General features: G+C 45.9%; 1 protein-coding gene across 1 annotated transcript in view; it reads left to right on the forward strand.

Annotated features, from left to right (window-relative positions):
* CXXC4 (CXXC finger protein 4) overlaps positions 1–16,287 on the forward strand; it is a 17,784-nt gene extending 1,497 nt beyond the window's left edge. Inside the window, exon 3 of the mRNA XM_042872109.1 lies at positions 12,760–16,287. Within this exon, the coding sequence (XP_042728043.1) occupies positions 12,760–12,804 (45 nt within the window). The 3' untranslated portion in view covers positions 12,805–16,287. The remainder of the gene's footprint in view (positions 1–12,759) is intronic.
* The last annotated feature ends 339 nt before the right edge of the window (positions 16,288–16,626 follow it).

The following is a 16,626-nucleotide window of genomic DNA, read 5'->3' on the forward strand; positions in this document are numbered from 1 at the left end:
GCGCCCACTGCGTGACCCAGTAGACTGGTAGCCGGCTGGTTTCGCTGCTTTTTGTTAATTTTTTTTTTTTTTCTTTATTCTTTTTTCCTTTTCCTGGAGATCGTGGTTGTTTCAGGGTGGTTTTAGGGCCGGGATGGTGGGGAGAGGGAGAGCTGGAGCTGAGCAGTGTCCCAGCAGAAGTCTGGGGAAGCGTTGGCTCACCCATCTGGGGCTGGCCGGTGGCAAAGCCGGTGCTGTGACACGTGCCCGTGTAGTACGTTTTGCAGAGTAGCCCACTCATGGCCTGGGGAACACGGTGGGAAAATAGCAGAGGTACGCTGGGCTGCTTGCCCTCTGACCTGCATCCACGTTTGTCTTTACACTGTGCTTCCGAACCTGACGGATGTGCCTAGCGCTCCTGGCTGTGCAGACAGGGTCTTGTGTTGGCAGAGGTTTTGGTGAACGTGCCAAGCCCAACAGACAATGGAAGGCAGAACACCCGCTGCACAGAGCGCGGCTGGGGCTCGTTGGTAGGCAGGGGAACGAGGAGAGGGAAGCCCAGTAATCACACGTAATCCCTTGTCATTATTAAAAATTATAGCATTGCTGGCGAGGCGCGTACATTGGATGTGTCTGGAGGTGTTGAGAATGATGGATTCAGTGCAGAGGAACAGTGCACGTGGGGTGACATCGGGATCCATAGTCACAGAAATTAGCAACTAATTGAGACCTTGTTTTGGTGCTCCGGCTCGGTGCAGGCAGGAGTGAGCCAGCCAGAGGGCCTGGGGGAAACAGCAAGAGCCCGCTGGTCTGTCCTGCATTACATCAATGTGGGTAGTGGCATTGGTGTTGGCACTGCTGAGGGATGCTTGGTTCTGAAGGTACATGTGGTTGATGGCATTAACTCCTCTGTAGCCGTCCTCACCACTGTTCTGGTGAGAGGGAATCACTGGTGAGAGGGACCTACTCTTGCTGGAGTTTGCTCCGTAGCTCTGCATGGTCTCAAGCTGTCATTGCGCATGCGTAGTGGCCCAGCATTGCTAACCCCATACCTGGCACAGACTCCACACGTGAGAAACCAGATAGGCTTAGCAGCTCATGTCTTTCTTGGTAGCAGCTTGGCTGATTTTGTACAAAGTTTTCTAGGAAAACACAGGACTCTCTGGTTGGGCTCACTAGCCCGGGTGCTGTTGGGCTGAATGTGATAAATTACAGCTTCTGAGGGCTCATCGACCTGTCTGGAAAGTGAGATATCTTGGGAAATGTGCTTGCACGCTTGCTGATCTTCCAGTGGGTTCGCATGCTTCCCTGGCTGCATCTCCAGAATTTCCTCATTCCTGAGGGAGGGATTTGGCAGCCCTAAAAGCTGCTAAGGAGTGCCACCTGTTAGAATTGCTTAACCAGTGTGACTGAAACACCGTGGATTTACTAGCCACTCGCATGCTCTCGTAACCAGCTGCCTTCACTTCTCTTCACTCCCTCTCCCCCTTGGTGTTCCATCAGCCACACAAACGCAGATCTCTGGTCCCATCTGTAGAGGTGTCAGCTGAGCATTGCCTCATGCCACGAGTATGTCACAGAGCGTGGCTCCTTTCCTTGAAGAAACAGCAGTAGGATCAGTAGGCGAGGAAGGTCCCAAGAGGAGCAGCCTTCCCTTGAGGTTGTTTCTCATTTCCCTTTCGTTCTTTTCTTCTCTTTAACCACGTAATGGAGCGTGGCGGCATGGCCAGGGTGGGTGGGTGGGTGTCCTGGTGCATCCTTAAGGTGCGACAGTTGTATTCAGCGTGGCTGCGAGTTGTAGAGATGGCTCAAGGCAAGGGTGGGACTGTGCTTAAAAACAAAATAAACAGAAAGCAAGAATAATAACAATAAACAGCAAACTGATTGATCCCAATGCAAGCATTTCTCTCGTTTTTCCTTTAAATTCGTTCTTCTGTGCAATGCAACTCTCAAGGTTAGTACACCGAATGGAAGAGATTCACACTAATGCGTTCCAGCCCCCAACCCTTACATTTTTAATGGCGTGCTTCCCTCCCAGCATTTTTTTTAAACACTTGACCTACTTTTTCCTATTTTTCTTGTATGGTTTTCACCCGCAAAGTGTCCCAACGCTCTAGTATTTTACATAGAATGTTATTATTACTAGGAGATTTTATGTACAGTAATAATAAATCTGTGAAACTCAGATTGACGTCACATTGCACACTGACTACTTGTGTATGTACGTTCTGTCTTCATGCAGATTTACAGTTGGTTTAAAGAGGCATAATCTTTATTCACCCACTGAGACTATTTGTTTGCCTCGGATGGGCGGACGTGTCTCGCTACTGCTACGAGTTAGGGAGATAGGGAGCCAGCTAAGGCTGTGCATCTCCCCTCTTGGAAGGAAGCCCTCCTGACCCCGCTGTCCAGCCGGTTAGTGATAGCAGAAGGGGATGGAGGGCTGGCTTGCAGCTGGCATGCACTATTCAACCCTGATGTGAGATGGCTTCTGTCAAACAGGTGGTGCCGCTCGCTTTACTTGTAGCAGCCTCACCAATTAGGAGCACACACAATTAAAGTTTGCATATCAACCTGCAGTATCGACCTCCAGATACCAACTGGAAAGGCCAGCTTCTGTATACCAACACAAAATACAGCCTCCAAACCTGAGACACCTCACCGAGCCACATCCAAAGGTAGCTTGAGATCCTTCACCTAGGTTAGGGTCACAGCAAGTGGTTTCAGCAGAAGCAGCACCCAACCTGATCACCTTAACTGCTTTGCTGTGTCCGCTGGGAATGCCATGCAGCATAAGGCCTTCAGGTTTTCCCGAAAACTGGGTTTTCCTTTCAGCCTGTTGAGGTGCCTGGGGATGGTGTGATGCAAGGGCCCTGCATGTTGTCGTGGCTCACTGAGGCCCGCTCTCTGCTGCTCAGAGCACTCGCCTGTTGGCAAAAAACCTGTTGGCTTTTTGCTCTAGAACCATGTCTCACAAAGTATGTCATATTGCTGTTGGCAGAGATGTGGCATTGAGGAAGCCACTGAGGGCCCTACAGGGTTGAGCTTGTACTTTGTCAAACTACTGAGCTATAAAAAGCCTAGCACAAGGAATATCTTGAGATGAAGCTGGATGTAACCCATTGTACTGCTTTGTATTTTCTTCTTCTCCCTTCTTCACGTGATGCTCACATGGCAAAGGAGCTGCCCCAGTCACGTGACAGCAATGTTCAATCCGTGCGATGTGGGTGCCGCAGTTTGATGCAAGGAGGGGATGAAAGGCATGCTTTTTGTTCCAAATGAAGCCTCTCCCACCTAAGGAATTTTCTTGGTGAAATTTGGTAATTGAACTGAATAGAAATTGGAAGTAATTCAGCAAAAATGGTAGGCCAGTCAAAGTCTGAACAGCCTCATTCATAGAAGCTCTGTTTTTTGTGTGTGTTGGAAATTGTTTGCTTTAAACTGTTGAACTGTGATTATTTGCCAGGGAAATTGTACATGTGGCGAGGGAGGTTAGCTGGCTGTGACAGTCCTGTGCCTGATGGCACTGAGCAGCTCTCTGAACATTTTTGTCCATACCAAAGCAAACTGTGCTGTTTGGTTTCAGGATGCTGTGTCGGACTAAGGACTTGGCCCAGTACTGCAACTGATTCATTTGTCTTCTTCTTTCTTTCTTTCTTTTTTTTTTCTTTCTTTCTTTCTTTTTAACTCTACATAGATATGAAATGGATGTGAAATCGGATGTGCATTGTTTAGGACAAGTTGCATGTGTCGTGAGAAATATGATCGATGAAGATAACAGTTTTTTTTCTAAAGCTGCAATAAGCATAACAAGTTTTTTTGTTTGCTTGTTTTATGTTTTTTTAATTTTTCCCTCCAAATGGTGTGAATCCCTTTGGAATGTGTACATGGAAGCCAGTATGGATTGGAACTGTATGACAGCTACAGCGCTTTTGGGAAATGTTACAGCTGTGATTGTGTAAAATGCTCTGTACACACCACACTGCTTGTAGGAGGAGACTTGTTTAAGTCAGTAGATAGGTGAGCACTGTGTGACATACTGTTCATTCAAGATGGGGAATGGTAAACAACAATTCAGAGCAAGACTCCATCTCTGTCTGCCTGTACGTGTATGCTGACATCGCTTTGTGGGGTCACTTTCCACGCAACTCTGTTTGCTGGGTTGACACCAAGCGCGGGGAAGGCTTGGCTTGCCTAGGGGATGGATCAGGATGTCAGAAAGCAGTCCCTGTTGAATAGCAATATTTTGGTACTGCATTTTTGGTTTTAAAAGAAATGTGCTCTAGGCAGTTCAATAAAAGACAGTCATTAATTTCTGTACTCCGTGTCATGCATTTGATGTGCGGTGATGGTTGAGAACAGGTGCCTTCCAAAGAGCCAAAAAGAAGTGTGTCAGTGAAAGGAAAGATGGTAGGATTCCAACTCTGATCGTACTTGTGATTTAAGGGTTTGGCTTGATGAATAAGACATTTCTAAGCAGGCAAACCTAGAATGTACACCCTAAAGTCTCACCAAATACTGCATAATCCTTTTGATCACTGGCTTTGGTGGGAAGCAGCTGCTGATTGCACAGGGAAAGGCTTATGATGAGCTTTTCGAATATACCCGAGTGAGTTAGGAGGAATGAAAAAGTAACTCGTGTCCCTGTAAGGAAGTCCCTGGGACTTGACCTCTGTGACTAACAATTCCCAATACTGCTTGTTTAAAAACTGCCAGCAAACCTCACTTTCTGAGGAGAACCACCATGCCAAGGAAGTGTTTCTCTGCTGCTTAGCATCTGCATTTTTTTAATAACTCACCTGCTCTGAAGGATCGTCTAGAAGCATGCTAGTTTAGACGCTTCTTTGCTGTTTGGGAGCCTGCTCTGTCTGTCTGTCTTTTCTCTTCTTTTGGATACCCATATTGCGTTCCACTGTCATGTCTTGTTCAGTCACACACAAACACCTCCTGAATCACTCTGTGGCATCATCTCAAGCCATCTTCTGTTTGAGCATCCTGTGCTTGCTGTTTTTTGTTGAGCTATGTTGTACCATACTTTGGATGCAAAGCCATTTAATAATGTTGAAGCCTTAGCTCTGCAGAGGCTAAAAAGATCCCAGCAGGCTTGTTAACTTCTACTCTCAGACATTATGGGAAATATTTTGTCCTCACTGGAACTCCTAGGCATCTTCTTAATTAAGATCATAAAAATCCACGGCCAGGTTTGCGTTAAGCCTTTTGATTTTTTTTTGCAGCTTTCCAGTGTTTCCCCATATTTAACCAGCCACCACAGTGCCAAGTGAAGTACAGGAACTTAAAGGCAGCGTGGGAGTCTTGCTGGATGCTGCATTCTTAGTGGGCCACACTCATCAAACATCTTTGCCCTTGCCACCGTGGAATTTGAGTCTTTTCCTCTTCTCTGCTAGAGTTTGTCCCCATCTCAGTCTCAAAAGAGACGTTTTCAAGCTCAGCTCCTCTGCAGTCTCAGGACAGTGTTCCCTTTGGTTCCAGGCTGCTCTGGCTGCAGTCTCTGCTGAGCTTCTGTGTGGGATTGCTTTTAGCTGGTGTCAGGCTTCCTTTGGCTAGGAGCTAATAATGGATTATTCAGCAACTTAGCAAGTAGAGCAGCAGTGTTAGAATTTGAGGTGGAGGCAGGAATCTAATAAACACTGGCAAATTATGGGAAGTCCCAGGGAGTTCAGGATGCAGATGAGTGAACTCACGCGAAGAGGAGAGGGCAGCTGCAGGGTGCTCGAGCAGGAAAGGATCCAGGACCGACTCTGGCATGGTGCTAATGAGCAAAGCCTCAAAGGAGCATGCTGCTCCTCAGCTGGAGCGAGTCAGGCACTGTAGGTGGATGGATGAGGTTCTGAAGGCACTCTGCTGCCAGAAAGGGCAGTACGGCCATGCTGAAAATGACACTGAGACCTCCCATGGTAGAGAGAAAGCAGCACGCAGCTGCTGCTGGGAGCAGGCGGCTTGCATTAGAGATGCAGGCACAGCAGCTCACCTATAGCTCTCTTCCCACGGCTTCTGCCTATGGTGGCCAAGGCTTCACACATCAGAAGAGGACCCTGGAATGGGTGAGCTGGGCTTCCTATGTCTTGTGACTGATAGGAAAAGCTTGTTTCTTTCATTCTTTTTCTCAACTGAGTGTAATTTATGGAGAGGATCTGGGTGCTGGAGTGAGCATGTGGTATGGAAGGATTCTCATGATCCGAACAAGTCGTTCCAGAGCCAAGGACATGATGAAGGCGTACGTACAAACGAGCAAGTGTGAAAGAAGGAGGTGATACAGCAAATGAAGGGCTGAGAATGATGGATTGTTGTACAAGTACTATGTGGGCTTAGAGTCTTCTTGGGCAGCATATACCACATGTCCCAGGGAAGTTGGATCACACCAGGAGTATATGAGCATGTGAACTCAAAGAATTTGCTCCATCATCACAGGAGTAATACCCAGTGGCAGCTGTTGTTAGGTACCATCCATCTTTCTGCACGTGGGGCATCCTTTGCTGTGCACTGGTCTCAGCAGGTGCAGGCATAGCAGGGAGACAGGGAGTTCATTCCTCTGCCTAGAAGTATAAGGAGGGCAAAGCGTGATCATTGGGGTGCTCTCAGAGGTCAGGCATGGAAAAGGAGAGGTAATCAGCAGATGGTTGTCCCATGCACTAACTCTATAATGAGTGGTACCTACCTCAACCAAAGGCTGCTGGCTTTAGAGTGAGTGGGAGAGGAGAAAATGTGCTTGGCAGGGTCATGGGTCTGTATAGGTGGCCAACATGAAGTGAGTGGGAGAGAACTTGATGGCAGTAATGACATAAAAGCTGTTCGCTCTAAATCACCAGCACAACTCAGCCTCAGAGGCAGGGATTGCCAGTGGCTGCTTGCTTGGAAGCTGATGTAAAATAAATTGGAGGTCAGGAACCAGTGGAGGTGATAGCGTCGTGAAAATAATCACTGAGATGAATCTTAATTGTCATGCTTGAAAATTTCAGAAGACATACTAGGGAGCTCAAAGCCACATGCAGTCCTGTGAGGCTTTCCACTCCAGTCAGGCATGGCAGTGACCTGCTGCATAGGGGTTTGCCTTTTTTCCTCCAGCTGGGCAGCCTACAGAGCTCAGTAGCTGTGAAAGCTGAGCCAGCACCCAGCACCCACAGCAGGTCTCTGGAAATGCCCCAGCCCAGGTAGATTACTGAACAAAGCATCTTTTTCTTCTGTTAAAAAAAAAAAAAGAAAAAAAAAGAAAAAAAAAAAAAAAGATTTGCAGAGAAAGAAGAAGCAAGCGAGCAGAGGCCAAGCATTTAATGGATGTATTTTTCACTGGCTCTTTTATCAACAGCATATGTGAAATCCCAGAGGACAGAAGCAGTTAGCTAACCAATGAGGCATCGTAGCCGGTGCGAGGCTCTGTGCAGGAGGAAAAGATGCCGAAGGCAGAGCAGCTCTAGGGGAAGGAGATTGAAGTGCAGGCCTGGCACTGGGAAATGTACCTCCTTCTGCTTGTGGACCAGTCCATGCGAGCTCACCGTGCCCCGCAGCAGCTGCTTTGCTGGTGATAGAGATGTCAGTGTGTGAGCACGGAGGCTGGTACCGCTGGGTAATGAACCGATGGGGATTTCTCATTAACAGAGTGAATGTTAACACGAAGAATTCCAGTTTGTGAGCCTGCATGGGAGGAGGATCGGTGAGAGGAGCTGATGGATTTGATTAGGAGGCACTGTGCAAGGGGTTGGCAGAGGGCAGGTCCCTGGCAGAAGGCCTGCTTCCTGCTGGTCGTGTCTGACAGAGGACAATCAGCAGAAGGCACCTGCTGGGACCTAGGTGAAAGCAGGAGCTGAGCAGCAGTCTGGATGTTTCACTTGTAGTGTCTTTTGCATAGTAGCGCCTCATGCTCTATGTTGAGGGACAGTAATGAACCAGCATCCAAGAATTTCTTTACAAAACACTCCTCAACTTTTATGACTGCATGTTAGGCTTATTGATGCACGTTCCCACTGCCAGGACGAGGGAGCGTGGAAGCTCCCCTGACCCTCTCAGCCCTGGTTCAGGCGTAGCACTGTGACATTGCTGGCATGGCTGGTGCTGCCATTGGTGCTCAGCGGAGATGGAGCTGGGCTAGGCTGAGTTCCTTATGGCTTCTGGTCTGTTTGCCATCTGTTTTCTCCAGTGATGTTACGCTTTTTTTTCTTTTTAGATCAAAAATTGAAATTGTTTACCCGTTCCCCAGACTTAATCTCATATATAAAGCAAAAAAAAAAAAAAAAAAGAATATGTAAAATAAATTCTAGTGTGTGCTGCATGTAAAGGAGAGACACATTTGCTCATTCTTTCTCCTGGGGAGAAACCCATTGCCCCAGGCTCACCCTACTGACTGGCCAGGAGCTGCTGCACATGCTGAGCCCAGCAGCAAGACCTGGTGCTTCTGGGGCTACTTTGAGGAAGCTGCCGGGGAGGAGCTGGCTTCCTGAGGCATTGCCCCAGATGAGCTGCTCATCTCACATTGCCACTTGCTGCATCTTGTGGCAGAGCTTTGCTTTTCGCTTCGTGCACTCGGCGGGGAAAGCCAAATGAGTTTCCTAACCCAGTGTGTGCTAAATCTGGTTTGTGTCAAATACGGTGCGGGAGATACGCAGTGCGAGTGGAAAAATAGCTGCTGGCAAGCAGATTCATGTCTTCCCTGAGCAAATAAAGCTAGCTTTTAAAATAAATGTTAAATCTCCTCCTCAGCTTGAAGAGAACCAGGCCCACAGCTCAGCCGCATGAGAGGGATTTTAGCCTGGGCTGCAGCCAATGTTGAGACCCCATGCCTGTCCCTGTGCCTGCTGGGGCCACAGACTGGGATGGCTCCTACCGCTCGGACTCAACATTGGCAGCAGCTCTCTGTTTGCAGGGGGGACGAGGCGGGGGATCCACACACCAGCTCTGTGCCCCGGAGCCTCCTCGCCTCAAGGCAAACATTGAAGGAGACTTTGTGCGGGCTGGATGTGAGTGCTGGGAGGTTTTCCCCAAAGTCATCGCTGTAGGTAATGTATATTTATGAGGGGAACAAAGCGGGCAGCAGTTGCTTCCAAAGACTGCTCTCCTTTCCTGGTGGCTCTGCCTTTGGGCGCGTGGCGTGGGGAAAGGCCGCTTCACCTTGGGGCTGAGCTCACTGCTGGGGCTCTGCTCTTCTCAGGCAGTCTTGCAGACATTGTGCTCTGTAGTCCATACTCATAAGTGTGTAAGAGATATGTGCAGTCACTGGCAGCAGTGGTCAGTGTTTGCTCTTGGACTGCTGATTGATCCAAATGGTGTTTCATGCGGCACCATGACTTCTCAATTGAACTTGTTGGTCATCATGTAGCTTTGAATTTCTCACTTTAGTTTGGTGTATATGTATCTATCTGTATGTATACATATATGCCTACAAATGTATAAATGTGTAACTATCTGTAAAAAACACGTTTGGCCCAGATTTCATGCTGTGCATCCAGTAGCCTAACTGCCAACCCGCCGCTCCTGTGGAAGAGATTTCAGCAGAAATGGTTCTCCAGCCTGAGACTCATGTAGGATTTGTAACACTGACTTTCCTATGGTCTTTCTCCTCTATGTGGCCAGCACCAGTCCTGCTGCTTTGGGAAATATGAGAAAATATACCAGTTTTGGTTGCGTTGCAATTGGGATTTTGGATTCAGTCAGGGCAAAGTTCCTTCCCTGCTGCCAGTTTCTGTGCTTGCATAGGTTTGTTGGGTTGCCATTATCTTGAACATACCCCAGCAGCAGTATATCTCCCAAAAGGCCTCTGTAGAGCTAAATTGTTTTAGCCAGGACTCCTGAAGAGAAATGCCACATCTGACAAATAACTTGCTGTAGCCAATGTGTGGGTTTGCTTCAGTGAGAAGAGGTTTTTTGCTCTCAGATCAAACATCAAAGGGTTCTTACATAATGCAACATCTTTTAGCATTAGTAAGGTATTAGGGCATCATCATGTAGCACTCCGATACATTTTAGTATTCTATTCTATTTCTAAATGCAGCTCACCTCTACCCAAGGGATTCCCTAGCCCTACAGAAAATAGTACTGAAAGTGATCTAGAGCAAACCCAAGGATTTGGGTGCACTCCAAACAACAGCATCCATAGCAGGAGTGGCTGGCTCTCCTGATTCTAATCTGCCTAGAATCTTTCCAACAGCTGTGAGACTCATGAACACTTCCAGCAGGTTTTGTAGGTATAAAGGGTATAAAGTAGCCAAGAGCTGGGGCTGGAGCTGGCCTGGGAAAGCAGGTGGGCCTGTGGGTAGCCCCTTAGGATCCATTGGGTGGTCAGTCCACCCAATGTGGAGGGTGTTGATCTTTAATGAACACCTTTGATGTAAGAATGAAGAAGTCAGCTGTCAAAATAGAGTCTCTGGTGATGAATACGTGTGTGATTTTCATACTGCTGCTTAATTTCAGGGATTTTCCCAGGTCTGTCAGTCCTACTTGCCTTTTTCACCTTGTGAAACCCAGAATCTTCACTACATCTGAGCAGCACCTTCCACTTCTGCAGCAAACTTATGTCCTGGTGAAAGCTGCTCAGAGGAAAACGCAATAGCGAGTGTTAAGCGGGAAGGTCGTTCGGCAGCAGGCTTGCGCAGGGATAAATCCTCCATCCTGCCGTGCCTTACAGCATTACGGGTTTGTGAGCATTCTCCTGGGAGCCAAGCTGCCGTTTGTCAGCATTTACACCAGCGTGAACGGCAACGGCTGCCTTCAGGAATGCTGATCAGCCCCCGGCCTGCTCCTCGCCCGATGCACGGGGGAATCTGTCCTCGCTGTCACTCAGGATAATGATACCCCGCCGGCAGAGCACGAGGCCACAGCGTGCCCTAATCTCCTCCAGAGCTGCCTTTCCCAGCTGGGACTCCCGAGTTTAGTCGTGCAGGCGGTAGATGGAGGCTGCAATTGAGCTGAGCCACCGAGTGAGCTGCAGGGTCTTTTTTGTCTTGAAATAACCTTAGTTTTCGCAGGGCTCAGCCCTCAGGGCCTTGTCTCATAAATCGGGTTTGTGTTAACTTGGGCCATCTACTTCCCTTTTAAAAGCTGTCTTGTTTATTGTGGATGAAAAATTTATTCCCAAATTGGGGTGTTAGCATACTGGATATTTGATTGTAAATGTATATCTGTAATTAGAACTTAGCTTGTGGATGCAAAATTCTGTATCTTGTGATTTTTTGAAAGCACACATCTTAAACTACAGCCTTGCCCTTCAGAAATACTATTCTGTGCATTTAAAGGTCTGAATGACCTTTTAATCAGACATTGCACCTTTCCTTCTAGCCGATATGACAACGTCTGACAGTAACTCAACCTGATGTTGTGAGGAAATAAATAAAGGCCATTGCAGCCGCTATGCCTTTAAATCTGTCTAGCTAGCTGCGGTTTTTCGTGTTTAGGTAGATGGACCCATGGAGGAGCATTGCATTTAGTTTTCAGGCGAAGACAATATATCGAGTTCAATACATTTGCATGTCTGGCTGCTCTTTTGAGATCAATTTAGGCGTGTGATTGCTTCCTTCCACTCTGAACTCAAGCCTTTCCTGCAGCCGACCTCATGAATTATGAATCCACATCCCTGGCTGGAGCTCAGCAGCCATCTTACAGCCTTTGCTGACCTGGGGCTGTCCTCAATGTTCCCGGACAGCTGCTCATGCTTCAGGTTTTGGTGAGGGGCTGGCAGGGCTGGCTGCCAGCGACTCATGTTTTAAGGCTATTGCTCCATGGAAATTCTTACTGTTGGAGGCAGGTGTATCTAAAAACCAGGCCATTGCCTGAGGGAGCTGGTGTTCAGATGATCTCTGGGACACCAGCCCTTATGGAGAGGGACTGGGTGCTGGGTAGTGTGGGTTGCGCTGCTGCTCTGTGAGCGCACAGGGTAGATATAGTGGTAGCACAGACCCTGTTTAGACAAGCTGGTATTTGTATACATGGTCAGCTACATCAGCAAGTCTTTGTGTCCCAGGGTTGTGTTTTTAGTGTAATCTCATGTGCTGTGATGCTGCTTTCCCTCAGCGGTTCTGTATGTCTGTATGTAAAGAATATTACACTATGCGTTGAGGTGTGAAAGGAACTGGCCTGTGCTCAGATGCATGTGGGACACCCAAATGCAGGTGGATATCGTTCTGGGGAGACAGCAAGTGGAGCGGTAGGGGTGAAGAGCAGCAGCCCTGAAGGCAAACTGTTTGATGTGAGGCCAGGGGCCTAGCACGTGTGTGGAAGCAAGCAGGTGGGCAGCCTGGGCAGCCCCCTGGGTCAGTTGGTGTTTCCCTTCCTCAAACTAAGTTGAGGATGTGCTTCAACTGAAATGTGGAATGAGGGGAGGTAGAGCAATGCCTGTTATGCCCCTGTCCGAAGAAGTGCTCCTGCCAAAACACATGCCTGACTGGCAAGCAACCCACCCGCCTGCAGCCAACAAACCGTACGCTGTGCCGAGTTGCAGCTGGGCAAGGTTGTGTGGTCATTCCAAAGGCATTGTCTGTTTTCCAGGAGATATTTTTGATAGATGTTCACACGCCCGTGACTACCTTGCTTAGCTAACTAAAGAGGCTGCATGCTAGGGGTGTTACTTACTGCCTAAGATGTGTCACATGTGACCCTGTAATGGCATGTGCTTGGAGGAGGGATGTTTCTATGAATTGTCAAGCTGCGTGAGGCATCGTGCTGTTCCTAGATAACTGAAAGTATGCCGGAATTGTACAGGGAAAGAACAAAGAGAAGAAATCGAGTTTTGTAATGCCACAAAAGAAAGCTTAACTTGTTTTCTTGCTTTTTTTTTAGAGAACACCTGTTCCCAGCGCTGAAGCATTCCGATGGTTCTTTTAAGCAGTAGTGTATCTTATTTTCAAGGCAGTCCGAAGTGAATGGCAAGCTAAAGTCTTGTTTTAAGAAACTGCTTAGTCTACCACTGAAGAATATACTCAGATACTATTTTCATTTCTGTATAGGGGTTTCCTCAAAAGCAAAAGACAAAAATCTGGGAGCCTGGGGAATTGGCCAGCTTATTCACATTCAGTACACTGATTCTTTCTTTGATGTAACTTAGCTATACTAGTGAAGTTGTTGTCTATTTTTAAAGTGGCTGTTAAAAAAAAAAAAAACACAAAAAAAAAAAACCAAAAAAAAAAAAACAAAAAAAGTTTGGGTAAACCCCTGCTATAAAGTCATGTATCTTTGAAAAGTAACATATCTATACTTCATTTTCAAATATATGTGTTTCAGTACTGTAAACTGTACAGATAGCCGCTTGTATTTTGTGTGTTTAGACACAAGGAGACAATCATGTCTGAGCATCTATGGAGATTAATGGTTTGTACACAACGGTGTGGTTCTGCGAGTTAAATCCGGAGCAATAAATCCTAGCTTTAAATATTATTTTGCTAGTTGTTTAGCAGCAGCAGCAACAGCAGCACTGTTTTACCATGCATCCTTCCATAGAGACTTGATACCAAGTTTTGGAAGATAAAAAGATTGTGACGCATCTAGCAATTACCTTCCATCATGGTGTTGTGAGAGGGGAAGACATAAAATGTAAGATTAATCTTTCACGCACTATATTAGAGTAGTGGTTAATGCACTTGCCTTGCTTCCGAAGGAGCTTTACATAGGGGTATCCATCCAAAAATGCTGTATGGTGTTTGACCTACTTTTCACTGAGTTCTAAGGCGAAGTGCCCAGCCTATGTGGATGTGCATAAAGCTTGTTCTAGGATGGAAAATGAGGTGAGCATGAGCCCTTAGTATAAATAAGGACTCGGCTTCATTGCCCTCCGTGTACGGGTTCTTATGTAAAGTTTTTGGTCAGTGGAGTAAATGTTTTGTAAAGCTGAATGCAGTATTTTTGGTCCAAGAGGAGCTCTTCACGGTTGAGTTTTGACCATTGGACTGGTTTGGGTCTCACTTGCAGTTGTATTTATTTGAGAACCTGAATATTTTTGAAGTATAAAACTGAATTTAAAAATACTTCAATAACAAAGACCTCCCTACATGGTCCTTGTTCCACTCTTCTCAGCTTTGCTGAACCACTGCTCCCTTAGGCCCTGAGCAGAGTGCTGTGCTGCTCTCCTTCCTGCTCTGACTGGGTGGAGGAAATAGCTGGGAAAAATAAGGAGGATACTGAAACTTAGCGATACTTAATACTGGTTGATCATCACTTCTTATTGCTCGGCCATACCATTCATGAGTGAAAAGGCCATCCCGTCAAAGTAAATGAATGCTGTTGTGCCGCATACTTGATAGATTTATCATTTTATACAAAGTAAGACTGCCAGTAGTTTCACAGAACAGGTGCTGGGCATGGAAAGAACTGATCAGTGGTGCACAGCCCACCCAAATCTTCTCTCATTTCAGCTGTTTCTTCATGAATGTGCTCAGTGCTCCAGCCTGTGGTCCCCAGTCACCCTCATGAGGTGGATCGTGTGGGATGGTGGGGAGTGTGGCAGTGCGGGGCCTGTGTGGCTGAGGGGATGCTGGCTTTGGCAGGGGAGGGGGCTCTTGCGAGCCAAGGTCCTCCAGGAGGAGCCTCCTGAGATTACCCACGTGTGTCGGCTGGGCTGGGCATGGGTGGGTCATTGTATCTGAAGGAGCATGGATGGATGAAGGGTGGACCACAGGCCTACGTCTTTGCGTGCATGACTTTGGAAATGGAGTGTTACACTCAAAGTGCTTCTGTCACAGTGCCCCTCCTTTTGTTTATAAGGGGTCATCAGTTGGATAAGCATACAATGAGCTTTACGTCTGTTCTTATGTCAACTGTGTACGGATTTCTCTTTGTGTTTGAGACTTTTTGGTTAGGGCCTCTGTTGTTGACCAGTTGACTAACACAAGCTCTGTAAGGTCTTCTCTACTAAAATGCTGATTGATTTATCAACTGAAGCCTTATTTGCACATCTGGCTGGTAAGCTTGCCTTGCTTTTTGGAAAATTGTGATTGTTCTTAAAGAAGTAGAGACAAGATTAAATTCAGGCTGCATTAGGTGTACAAAGAATATTCATAGCGATGTACTTACTGTCTAATACCCTAATGTTGCATGTGTTGATGTGCTTTCTTTTTTTTTTGTTTTGTCGTCTTCTTTTAAAGAACTGATGGATCTGTATATTGTAATTGTGGTGTTTTACATGTCAATTCAAAATTGTTAAAAAACAAACAAGCAAACCTGTTAATTACTGAAAAAGAACAAGAGTTGATTTTTCTTTGGTTTCCCCATGTGGCTTTCATTTTGGATATTGTTCCTTTACACCATTGCGGTTTTAGACTTGGGGAAAACAGTATTTCTGAGATGTGGTACGCATAGAGATTTTGGTTTGGGATGTTTGAAGAAGGAAATCCCTTTGCTGGCCTTCCTCCTCCCCTGTTGTATACATATTTGTAAAATGGTTTCTTTTTTTTTTCAAGTTCTAATGACCTAATTTGTGCTTTTCTCAAAGTCCAAAAATATTTTCCAGTATGAAAATCTGTATTCCTCTATGTCTTTCATTCACACGGTGCAAAAAAAAAAAGTTAGAAATTGTAAAAGAAAAGCAGAACACAATTTCACAGTCTTCTAGGTATGAGCACTAAGCCTAATGGAAGCATTGTTGGCATACCCCAGATAAATGTAGGAAAAATGGTAAGGCTGAACGGGAGGCATACGTACCCATTCTGTAAATTAATAACAGACCCCCCCTAAGAGGGAAATGCTCTCTTTTGTGCAGAACCCCTGGTATGTAAGTCATGCAATTAATGTTAAAGCATATCAAGTCTTTAAATGGGCTATATCTGTAATCAAATAATGAAGAAAGAAAGTAGTTAAATGAACATACCATTCAGGGTCGAATACACTCAGCAAAAAGCAGTAGTGGGTCTTTGATCATGGTTAGATGCATAGTGATATCAAACAGTGGATTCTCATGTAACAGCTAAATGTTTCAGATTTTGTTTTTATTAAATTTGGCAGTTTCACGCTGAGCTCTACTGTACTCTTAGTGAATAAAAGACAGCTCCTATGTTAGAAAGTACTCCATTTTCACAATTGCAGGGAACTAGGAGGTTTTTTTTCAGAAACACGAGCCACAGAAATGTACTCCTTTCACAGTGTTCTCCTATTTCTGAACTGTGCAGTTATCTATTAAATTTTCTAATAGATATTTGTGTAAGGTGTATGTATGCTTGTGCAATTATGGAAAAAAAAAACAGTTTTGGAAAACGGTGTATTTATGAAAAAAAATCACTTATGGGGCATGTACAAAACTGTATAAAAACATTCAATTTGCCCAGTAAAGTTGTTTTTGTGATATTTCTGTGTTGTTGAATAAAGGACTTTAGTATTCAAGATATCTCTCTTTTTCCATAAACAGGTTTTGTTTGTGGGATCCTAAGCAGTGAAAATCTCTTTTAAAAAGGAATCCTCAAAATGATGAAGAGGGTCCAAAGCTGACCTCAATCGCACGTTTGGGAATGAATGCTTATGAAGTGGCGGTGCAATAGCTACACAACTAATTCCTTCTCAATTGGCAGTCATTGGAAACCCCATAAGTTGTGTACCTGCAGGTGACGTTGTGCTCTGAATTGTTTAAGAGAACAGAAAAATAGTACCACCTTTGTAAGACTAGGAGTGTGATGTTGAGTTGTAGAGACTGTGAAAAGTGGAGTTAGAAGGAAGACAGATTGC

The sequence above is a fragment of the Lagopus leucura genome, unplaced genomic scaffold (assembly GCF_019238085.1).
Source record: "Lagopus leucura isolate 7727_CA_CO unplaced genomic scaffold, USGS_WTPT01 Super-Scaffold_100004, whole genome shotgun sequence".
NCBI lineage: Eukaryota > Metazoa > Chordata > Aves > Galliformes > Phasianidae > Lagopus > Lagopus leucura.